The sequence below is a fragment of the Solanum pennellii genome, chromosome 1, assembly GCF_001406875.1.
Source record: "Solanum pennellii chromosome 1, SPENNV200".
NCBI classification, from domain to species: domain Eukaryota; kingdom Viridiplantae; phylum Streptophyta; class Magnoliopsida; order Solanales; family Solanaceae; genus Solanum; species Solanum pennellii.
In genome coordinates, this window is record NC_028637.1 from 91,724,051 (window position 1) to 91,734,560 (window position 10,510).

The window sequence follows — 10,510 nt, forward strand, 5'->3', positions numbered from 1 at the left end:
TATATATAATATTTTTTAAATATAAGTATTCATATATTTTATTTAACTTATTTTATCTCTAAATTAGTGTTTATTTTATCTTACAAAATTGTGACTTGAATAAGCAAATAAAAATATCGCAAATTTAAAGAGATTGAAAATAAATAGAGTTAATGATGTAAGAATTTAAGATAATGGACAAAATAATGACGGCATAACTGTAGTTTAAAAAAATACATAACCAATTAATGGGATAAAATCTGAAATTGTATAAATATAAGGAATCAAGAATTAAATTGACATAGAATTATATATCATATATACTTAGGAAACTTTGATAATAGATATACTACAAGTGAACCTTCATATAATAGTCAGTTGCAATTTTTTAGTCTTGATTTCTACTTCTTGAAATCATGAATTATGATAAATTAGTATCATTCTTCGAGAGTAAGTAGCATATTAATAATTAAATTATGAATGCTTTACAACTTAAAAATAAATGTTTTCTCAATTGATATCAATACTTGAATTTCAAAATTTAGCTACTTTATTGCCTTATTTAAATTAAAATTTTGGTTATTATTGACAAAATATTGATTAAAAATACTATAAAAAATAATTGTGAAAAAATTTTAGTATTTCATTTTAAATTCGAGAAGGAACAAGTGAATACATCGATCGTTATACATTGCTATTCGGAAAACTCGCAGGCACATAGCTCACGGATGAATCCGAGAGGGAAAAGGTGCATTAGAGAGGGAATATGGATGTATCCGAGAGAGAGTAGTATCCAAGAAAGGATAAAGATGTATTCAAGAGGGGATAAAGATGTATTTGAGAGAGGATATGGATGTATCCGGGAGGATATAGTTGTTTATCTGTCAGAGAATAGAAATTTATTAGAGAGTGGATTTTTGTAATTTTTTAAAGGGAAAATTGTATATAATAGCAAACTAATAACCTAAAATAAATGGAGTAGCTAGGGTTTGATTTAATTGTGCTCCATAGCAAACGTTAGCCAAAGTTTGCCAGGCGCCTCTCTCCCAAAAATCTCGCTCGCCACTCTCCCATTCTCGCTCGCCTCTCTCCCTCTGCTCGCCTCTCTCCCTTTATACACAGAAGTGTATAATTCTGTTTCTGTTTTGTATAAAGCGAGAGAAAATTGTATATACACATGCAAAAACATATATCTTCGTGTTATACACTTAATTATACAATTTACAAACATTTTACTTCAATTCAATTGTAGACAAATGCAAATTTTATACAAATATTGCAGAGAAAAGGCCAACGAATTATACAATTGCGAATTATACAATTGCAGTGAAATACAATTTTCTCTAGCTTTATACAACAGAAGTGTATATATTGTGTTTCTAGTTTTGTATAAAGCGAGAGAAAAACATATATCTTCTTGCTATACACTTATAACTATGCAATATACATACATTTTAATTCGATTCAATTGTATGCAAAGCAAATTTTATAAAAAAATTGCAGCGAAATAGGCAGTGAATTATACAATTGTGCATTATACAATTGCAGTGAAATAGGATAGCGAATTATACAATTGCAGCGAAATAGACCATCGAATTATATAATTTAGGCCAGTGAATTATACAATTGTATATGTATAGCGAATTATACAGTTTTATGTTTGCTATAGAGCGCAATTATGCAAACTTTGCTATAGCATACAAATATGAATTTTTTGTTTGCTATATGTGAAAGTTGCCCTTTTTTAAATGCTAGAAAATTTTAAAAATTCTAATAAAATAAAATTTGAAGTTAGGTAAAAAAAATCTTAACTTGAAATTGAAAAAAATTATATTGGGCTCGTGAACGGGCCTTCAATTATCTAGTCAATAAAATATTTTGATTGGATATTGGTTTTAGTCTTTAACGGTTCTATATTTTGGTTTTTGATTTTGGTCTTGAACGGTTCATTTTTTTGTTAAACCAATAAGAAAATGCTTATAAAACAAATATATGACTTCTTCAATAACTTAACGCGACAAAATAATAATAATATAACTTTACAAAATGCTCATAAAATAGAAAAAATACTCCCTCCGTCCCATTGTTGTGAGGTAGTTTTACTCGACACGGAGTTTAAGAAAGAAAACCTTTAAATTTTGTGGTCCAAAATGAATGAAAAATTTTTGTGTGGCAGTAAATTGTGTTATTAAGATTAAAAGAAATATTTTATAGTTAAATTATTACTTGATATAGAAACATATACTCCCTCCGTCCAAAAATGTTTGTCATGTTGCGCTTATCGAAAGTCAATTTGACTAATTTTTAAAGGTAAATTAAATTACATTAATTCGATATTTAAACAAAAAAATTAGATATTCTAAAACTATATGAAAGTACTATAAATTACAATTTTTTCATATTAATATGATGAAAAATGCATCTTAAAATATTAGTCAAAGTTTTTTATAGTTTGACTCTAAAAATAGAAATCATAACAAACAATATCGGACTGAAGATTAATTTTTGTGGACTAACTAAAATGGATGTTAAGTCACAATAATTGGATCAGAGGAAGTAATAACTATATAAAAGTGCACAGCACAAAGAGAAATTAAGAGGCATAGGATTGTTAATTTAGTTTTGACGTTTTATACAATGTGAATTGAACGCTAAAGGAAAACACATTAACTACTATATAGTGAGATTAATATTTAATATTTATATAGGGTAAACTACTAAACTACTATTGTCTTAATGAGTTATCGACTTACCTAATAACACAACATTTAAAAATCAAAACTGAACATACAACTCATATTTTTTTTACGAAATGATTAACACAATAGCAAAAAATCAGTAACATTTTTTAAAAATTTAATTTATCAATCAATTCAATTTTTACATATCTTATACAAAATAACAAATGTTAAGTTTCGGGAAAAAATAAAATAAAATCCACCTCATCAAGAAAGAGAAAGGAAACAGACGACACCGTTTGTAGTTGGATGAGCGTGTCTTCTGGTAAATGTTTTACGATAAAATCTCTCAAATTTCAATTTTCTCTAAAAGCATAGAGAAAGTGACGAGACGAAAGAGAATGCATTTCTCTTCTGATCTCTCTTTTCTTTTTCCATCCTTCTGTACAAGTAAGTTTCTTCACATTATCAATTTTTTTTTTTTGTGAATCTGCAAAGTGAAATTGTTCGAATTTTTGTTCAATTTCGTTTCCAAATTGTATTTTTTGAATTATATGCATCCGTTTTTATTTCGAAATTTGTTGTTGGATGTGATTTATGTATGAATTTGTGATTGATGCCGTACAATTGATTAGCTAAGTATGTGGAATTTGTTTCTTAATTTTAGTTTTGATTTGTTATTAAGAGATGATGCTAATGTGCCACAATAATTGAGACTTCATTTTAAGCTTTATATATTCATCAAAATTTGGATTTGTTTGATCTGCAAAATTTGGATTTGAATGAATAGAGTGGATTTACAAATGCTGAAGAAAACTAGGTTGGAATTGAGGCATAGATGATGAGGGTAACTAATGTTTATCAAAAATAAGAAAGACAGATGTATATACTGTAGTCATCCACTTATAATTGTAAGGAAAATACCTATATTCTGTTCTAGGAATTAGATAAAAAAAAAAATCGGTATGTGGAGTTTCCTTTCGTTGTTACGACAGGATGAGAGCAGTGTGCTTGGGACTTTCTTTATTCTTTTTTTGCTACAACAAATACAATCGAAAAAGATGACTAGGAATTTAGATTGACAGAGTACCGGAGAACTCATGCCTGCGGACCTTTCAAGTTAGCTGTAAGGTCTGCCTATAACCCAACTTGTGAGTTACACTAGGTATGTTGTTGTTGTTGTGTAATAAGGGTAACTAAAGTTTGTCGGAAACAATCTCTCTACCTCCCAAGCTACTGTTAAGGTCTGTATACAACCTCACTTGTAGGAGTACACTAGATATGTTATTGTAATAAGGGTAGCTAAAGTCTATCGGAAACAACCTCTCTAGCTCTCATTGTAGATGGTAAGGTGTGTGTACAACCTCACTTGTGGGGCTACACTTCGTATGTCGTTGTTGTTGTAATAAGGGTGACTAAAGTTAATCTGAAACAATCTCTCTACCTCTGCACTTGTGAGATTACACTAGGTATGTTGTTGTTGTTGTAATAAGGGTAGCTAAAGTCTATCGAAAACAACCTCTCCAGCTCCCAATGTAGTGGCAAGGTATGTGTACGACCTCCCTTGTGGGTTTACACTAGTATGTTGTTGTTGTAATAAGGTTAACTAAAGTTAATCCAAAACAAACTCTCTACCTCCCAAGCTAGTGGTAAGGTCGGAGTACAACCACACTTGTGGAATTACACTATGTATGTTACTGTTGTTGTAAATAAGGGTGACAAAAACAAATAAAGGAGGCATACAATTTGCGTGGTTCTTTTGATGTGGCCTAGTTCATGATTAGTGATAAGCAATTTCACTATACCAACAGGTTACATAGATAAAATTAGACAGAACGTAATTCTTTCCAAAATACCTCATGAGAATAACCTCACAATAAACACCCACAAACAGGTACTTCACACAAGTATGTCCCTAACACACAATTTTTTTGTAAAGATACTCTCTATTTTGAGAGGAGAAAACAGGCTTGAGTATATTTGTCAAATTCTGAAATTGGTGAATTTGAAATGAATGAAACCTGTGCGGAGTTATAGCAAAAGAGTGAAGGAGTGATGTGGGTAAAAGTGTGGCCAACTAGGTCTTCAAGTTGCTTGGCCAAACTGTAGTTATTCCCAGAGTACCTGATGGAATAACCTTACAACAAAATACTCTTTATTTTGAGACAGAGAAAACACGTTGAGACTTTCTCGACATCTGAATTTGGTATGCACAAAACCAACGTGATTCTTTTGTCATGATTTTTCATTCTGCATATTTGCCTTTTGTTTGCTTAATTTGTTGGGGAGCTTGAACTACCTATTCGGGGCACATTTTGAGATGGATAATCAAGAATTCTCCCTACTGACTATGCAAAGTGAAATTAGAATGTGAAGAATGTCATGAGTTTGGACCAAAGCCTGATGTTTAAGTGGGACCGCCTTGCCTTCCCTCGACTAATTCCACATGGTACCTACTACCTCGCTCTAGCTCAGTGGGTAACTTTGTCAATCAAAGCTTGGACAATGAGAAAAATCAACCAGTGTTTTTGCCTCTGCTGCTGGGGTTTGATATTGAGAGGTCATAGTTGTCAATACACTTTATTGACCATTGGATCACACCCTTTGGTGTCACAAAATGTAAATAATGTCAAAAACTTATAAGGGTGAAATACCAATTATATGCTGTTTCTCGGTTTCCAAAGCCTTTTGGTGTGTGGTAGTATATGCTTGCATCTATTGTATATGTAGAGGGAAATGTTGCAGATAATGTAGAACAAATCACATATAGATGTAAGATCACCTGTGTGATATAACCAATAATCTTAAGTTTTTTGTTGACCTCTGTTCTTGTGGTAACTAATTGACATATTGTTACATGATGCATTTCTATGCCAAGAAGCAGTCCTGACAGACGAAATTTTATGATGTTAATGCTTTTAAAGTGGTTTGCTGGTTTCCTTAAATTTGAATCCCTCAATAGCACAAAGGGTGTGCCAGCCATTTGGAAGCTTTGTTCCTTCTACTTTAGAAACAGTTGATAAAGAGCAATTTGTTTGACCTTTATTTCAATTTACACCTCTCAGCCAGGTAGGTAATATCCATTTTCCGTCTGCCGGGACCCGATTTGTTGTGTGCGCGCTAGATGATTGATTTTTTTGCTAGTTCTGTAGAGAATGGAGTATTCCTGTATTTTGTTGGTAGTTAATTCAAAATGGGACAATAAAGTGCAACAGTTTGTATTTTCTTTTTATTTGAGAGACCCTTGTTAACATGATCGAGCTCTTAATTCATGTATAATTGCTTGTGATTGTTGAATTTGCTATTATCTTGAGATGGTAAATTAATGACTTGTTATCTTCAGTGTAATTCAGGTTCAGAAGAGAAGCAAGAAATTTTTAAGATTGAACCAAGATGCTCCTTTGAAGGTCAGTGGTTCATCTTTCAAGTACATGCCAAGTTCCAAACTCAAGTAATTATCAGCAATAGCGATTTAAGTTGCCCCCTGATATGTGGAGATCTATTTCAAATGCCATCACAAGCTTTGGCCAGAAGAAGGAATGTGGTGCGCCCAGTCAAGCTTGCCGTGAATTCTCAGATGACGATGATGCCTATTCTAATGCCAGCAGCGAGGAAGAAGGGCTTGAATGCCCAATATGCTGGGAGTCTTTTAACATTGTCGAAAACATCCCCTATGTCTTGTGGTGCGGCCACACACTTTGCAAGCACTGTCTGTTGGGGCTCAAATCAGCTTCTTGGAAGTTCTCCACTCAACAGGTCCAGATTCCATTATTCATTTCCTGCCCATGGTGCAATATGCTGACATTTCGGTTGGCTTTGAGCGGGAATCTCAAATCTCCTAGCAAGAATTTCTTCCTCCTCTGGATGGTGGAAAGCAAAAATGGTGACAGGGGGAAATCTTCATCTACCATATGTAGGGATCATCAACAAGAATTGTCCGTCCGGTGCACTTCAGTTACGGGGAACAACACCTCTGTCATGAATTATAGGAGGGTTCGTCGTCTAGGATCTCCAGGATCGAGCACCAGTACTTATAACCATACTAGTGGTACACCTGCATCCCAGAGGGCCCACTCTTCTCTTCACAAGTCCCTCGATCTCTTTATCCGCATTACATCCAAGTTTCCGTTAGTTCTCGTGCTTCTTCTGCTTGTTATGTTTGCAATACCTTCGTGTGCAGCCGTCCTAGCGCTCTACTTACTGATCACAATTCTCTTTGGACTCCCATCTTTCCTAGTATTGTACTTTGCCTATCCTGCTTTAGAGTGGCTGATCAAAGAGATCACAACTTGAAATGTTTTGTCTTTCAATTTGTTTGAGAGTTTTCTCATATCAAGGATTGTGTAAGTTTCTTGTTTCATGAGAGGTCTAAGACCTTAGGGCTCATTTGGTACGAGGGATGACTAGTTTCGAGATTAATTTTGGGATGAGTTTATTCTAGTTTGTTTGGGATAAATTACCCCGGGATTGTAGTATTATTTTTTTCCCACATTGAGGGTAGGATAACAATCTTGGGATAACTTGTTCCCCAACCTAACGAGCCCTTAGTTTTGCTAATCTCAATATGTAGTGACTATCATATTCTTTTTCCAACCAAAATTGGAAACCCTACCTTAGCTTAGATAAGTCAGGTTGGTTTTTAAATAGAGTTTAGATAGTGATGATTAGAAGAATTTGCCTCAATAACAAAGCATGGTTCCTCTATCATGTTCTTTCATTCAACAATAGACCATTTCATAACGTGGTTTGAGCTTATTATTGGTTTCTTCACTCCTGTTATTTTCTTGAGCCGATCGAAAATTTTCTATCGCTCAAGGTAGGGTAACTTTTGCATACATGCTATCCTCTCCAGATTCCGCTTGTAGAATTATATTGGATATGTCGTCGTTGTTTGAGCTTATTGAAATCATCTCCTAGGATTGAAAAAAAAATTCCCCACAGATCTTAGTGGTCAACAGATAATATTTGGAAAAAGCAAATCAAGTGTTTTTTTACAATTTAGCTTTTGTTATTTTAACATCAATTTGAAATAAATGACTTTCTTTTTTAACTCACTAAATACAAAATAACAAACAAGAATGTAATCTCGGTGCTCGATTCAAAACTATAAACAAATCGAATAAAATTCACTTTTTCAAACGCAAAAACATAAATTATTATCTCTTCGTCCAAAAAGCTAAAATATTTGGTTCATGCAACTGAATTTTCAGAGTTTTTTTTCATTATTCAAAATAATTGAATGTTCAAAGTTTAAGAGGATGTTTGTGTTATAAAATATTACTGTATGGATGTCCACCACACCAAAAAATTACTATGACTATTATCTCCATTATTTTCCTCCATTACGAATACAACCTCCACCTTTATGATCATTATTCTTGTACCCTTTTACCGCCATAATCTCTCCTTCATTATATTCATGTTTATAACTATTTTTGTATAACCTCTATGTTGCATTATAAATAGAGGTATAAGGTTCATATTGTATATACTTGAAGATTTGGTGAACGATTAAATATTTGGAAGAATAAGAATAACTCTCATATGTTGTCTCCATATATCTATTATCATATTCTATATTTCTTGTCTTATTTTGCTTTAGTTTTGTAACACGTTATCAGCACAAATATTTATCATTGAAGGATTGAAGCAAAGTAGATATAAAAAGTTAAAAATAATGTGTTTATTTTTCTCTCGGGAACAGGATAAGTTAAATACTATAAAGTGGTATAAAAGGTTATTAGGCACATTGTAGGTGCAATCCAATTAGAAAAGTTATGAAAATCCTCCATCAAAATAAAGGAGTACAGAATGTTAGTACATTAGTAAATTTGACCTTTTAAAGTGATGTGGAGGTGGGTCACATAAATTTGATGATGTCAAAGCCTGACCATGGGTTTCTAATAAAAACTTATGGAGCATTTACAAATGGCTATTGTCCATTCTTGAAGAAAGTTATGACTTGTATCTGTATGGAAAAGAACATGTTCATGTATGGTTGGATAAGTGTCACATCTCACATCTACAGGAGGTTTCAGAGTTTGAAAATAAATATTTTGACATTAATAGTCATTTAGTTATATATATTGATTAGTACTCAAATATTGTGGTACCTTAAATCATGAACTTTTGGAGGACAAAAGAAAGAAATTGTTATTTCCTATAAAGGTTGTGGTCATGATCAAAATAAATGTTTTTATGTGGTCAAACAAATTGTCGTTGGTTGTTAAGAAATAAATCTTGCATATATTAATTTTAATCATGACAATAATAATTATTTCTTCTTGAAGGAGATGGTCGCCATAAGAATGGTGTTATGAAATTTGTGGCAGTAATAAACGTAATTGAGAATTCTGAAAGGTCTATTTGTTATGATTCAAAGGCATGAAATACGGGACTTTTCAGTGCGATTTTAAATTTAGTCAGACTCTAATGTGAATACTAACATCGAGTAGAAAAAAAAAAGGAAAAAAAAATTATGTTCTCATGGTTTGAAGATAAAAAAAAAAAAAAGAAGGAAGATTTGATGTTCTGATTAGAATTTACGAAGTATTCTAAAAGAGAGTGAAAACTATCACAACTAACAAAGTCAATATCAAAATCATAAATGAAGCAACGACTTTTTTGTGGTATTCTTTTTTGGTCAGGAAATTAGGTTAGAAGTTGATTAGAATGGTATTTTACTTATGTTATTTTAATTTTTAAAAATATTTTTACTTTTGTAACTCTAATAAATTTTAATTAAAATATATTTTTAAAAAAGTTCATAAACTTTTGGGATAATGCATAATTACTTCCTCAACCTATGCCCGAAATTTCAGAGATACACTTATACTATATTAAGATCCTATTATCCCCTGAACTTATTTTATTAATAATTTTCTATCTCTTTTCGGCCTATGTGACACTATCTTGTGGATTTAACGCTGATTGACTTTTTTTTTCAAACTAGTGCCACGTAAGCCGAAAAAGGATAAAAATTACTTATAAAATAAGTTCAGGGGTAAGAGGACCTTACTATAGTATAAGTGTGTCTCTGAAATTTCGGGCATAGGTTGAGAAAATACTTGTACATTTTTCCTAAACTTTTTAAATTTCTAACCAAATTTTCTGATCATTTAACAATTTCCTCATTCGCTTAACTTTACTAACACTCTATATACTACCACTAAATGATGATTTATTTATATTATAAGTCAAAGCACATGCTTGTACAGTTTTTCAGTAAACACTATTCTTATCTAAATTTGCATTTGACCATATAGAAATGAAAAAAAGTGAATAAATTAAAAGATCTTTTGGTAGAACTTATAAGAATAATACTAAGTGGAGTGAGTTATTTTTTACATCTATTTTTATTTGTCATGTTACGTTTTTCAAAAGTTAATTTGACTATTTTTAAAGTTAAACTAAATTATATTAATTCGATATTTTAAACAAAAAAATTATAAATTAAAAAACTATATGAAAATACTATAAATTGCAATTCTTTTGCATATTAATATGATAAAAAAATACATCTTAAAATATTAGTCAAAGTTCTTATAGTTTGACTCTAAAATAGAAACCATAACAATGCTTGCATTAAGAATGCTTGTGTTAGTAATGATTATATTAACTATACATAGATTTTTTTTATGCATTTTTTTATTTGGTTTTAAAATAGTTTAGATTGCATAAATATATTTATTTACAAAGATATCTTTCACTATTATGATGAAAATGACGTAGTAAAGATTTCAAGGGGCAATATAATCTTTAACCATGCTAATGCATGCATTAAAATCTATTACGTTACTTATATGTAGACATCCATGAGACTAGTAACACACACCTTAATACACAATTAATAT

The 10,510-nt window shown here is 31.5% G+C and overlaps 1 protein-coding gene across 1 annotated transcript; it reads left to right on the forward strand.

The window, feature by feature from the left end:
• Positions 1-2,973: 2,973 nt before the first annotated feature.
• Positions 2,974-7,397, forward strand: LOC107009608 (E3 ubiquitin-protein ligase RNF182-like). Its single transcript, XM_015208957.2, has 2 exons — positions 2,974-3,107; positions 6,001-7,397. The coding sequence occupies exon 2, from the start codon at positions 6,147-6,149 to the stop codon at positions 6,948-6,950; it is 804 nt and encodes a 267-aa protein (XP_015064443.1). The 5' UTR covers positions 2,974-3,107; positions 6,001-6,146; the 3' UTR covers positions 6,951-7,397.
• Positions 7,398-10,510: the final 3,113 nt, after the last annotated feature.

Bases quoted from the DNA above. Each gene is read 5' to 3' on its own strand.
- LOC107009608 (XM_015208957.2), top strand. From the start codon at position 6,147: ATGTGGAGATCTATTTCAAATGCCATCACAAGCTTTGGCCAGAAGAAG.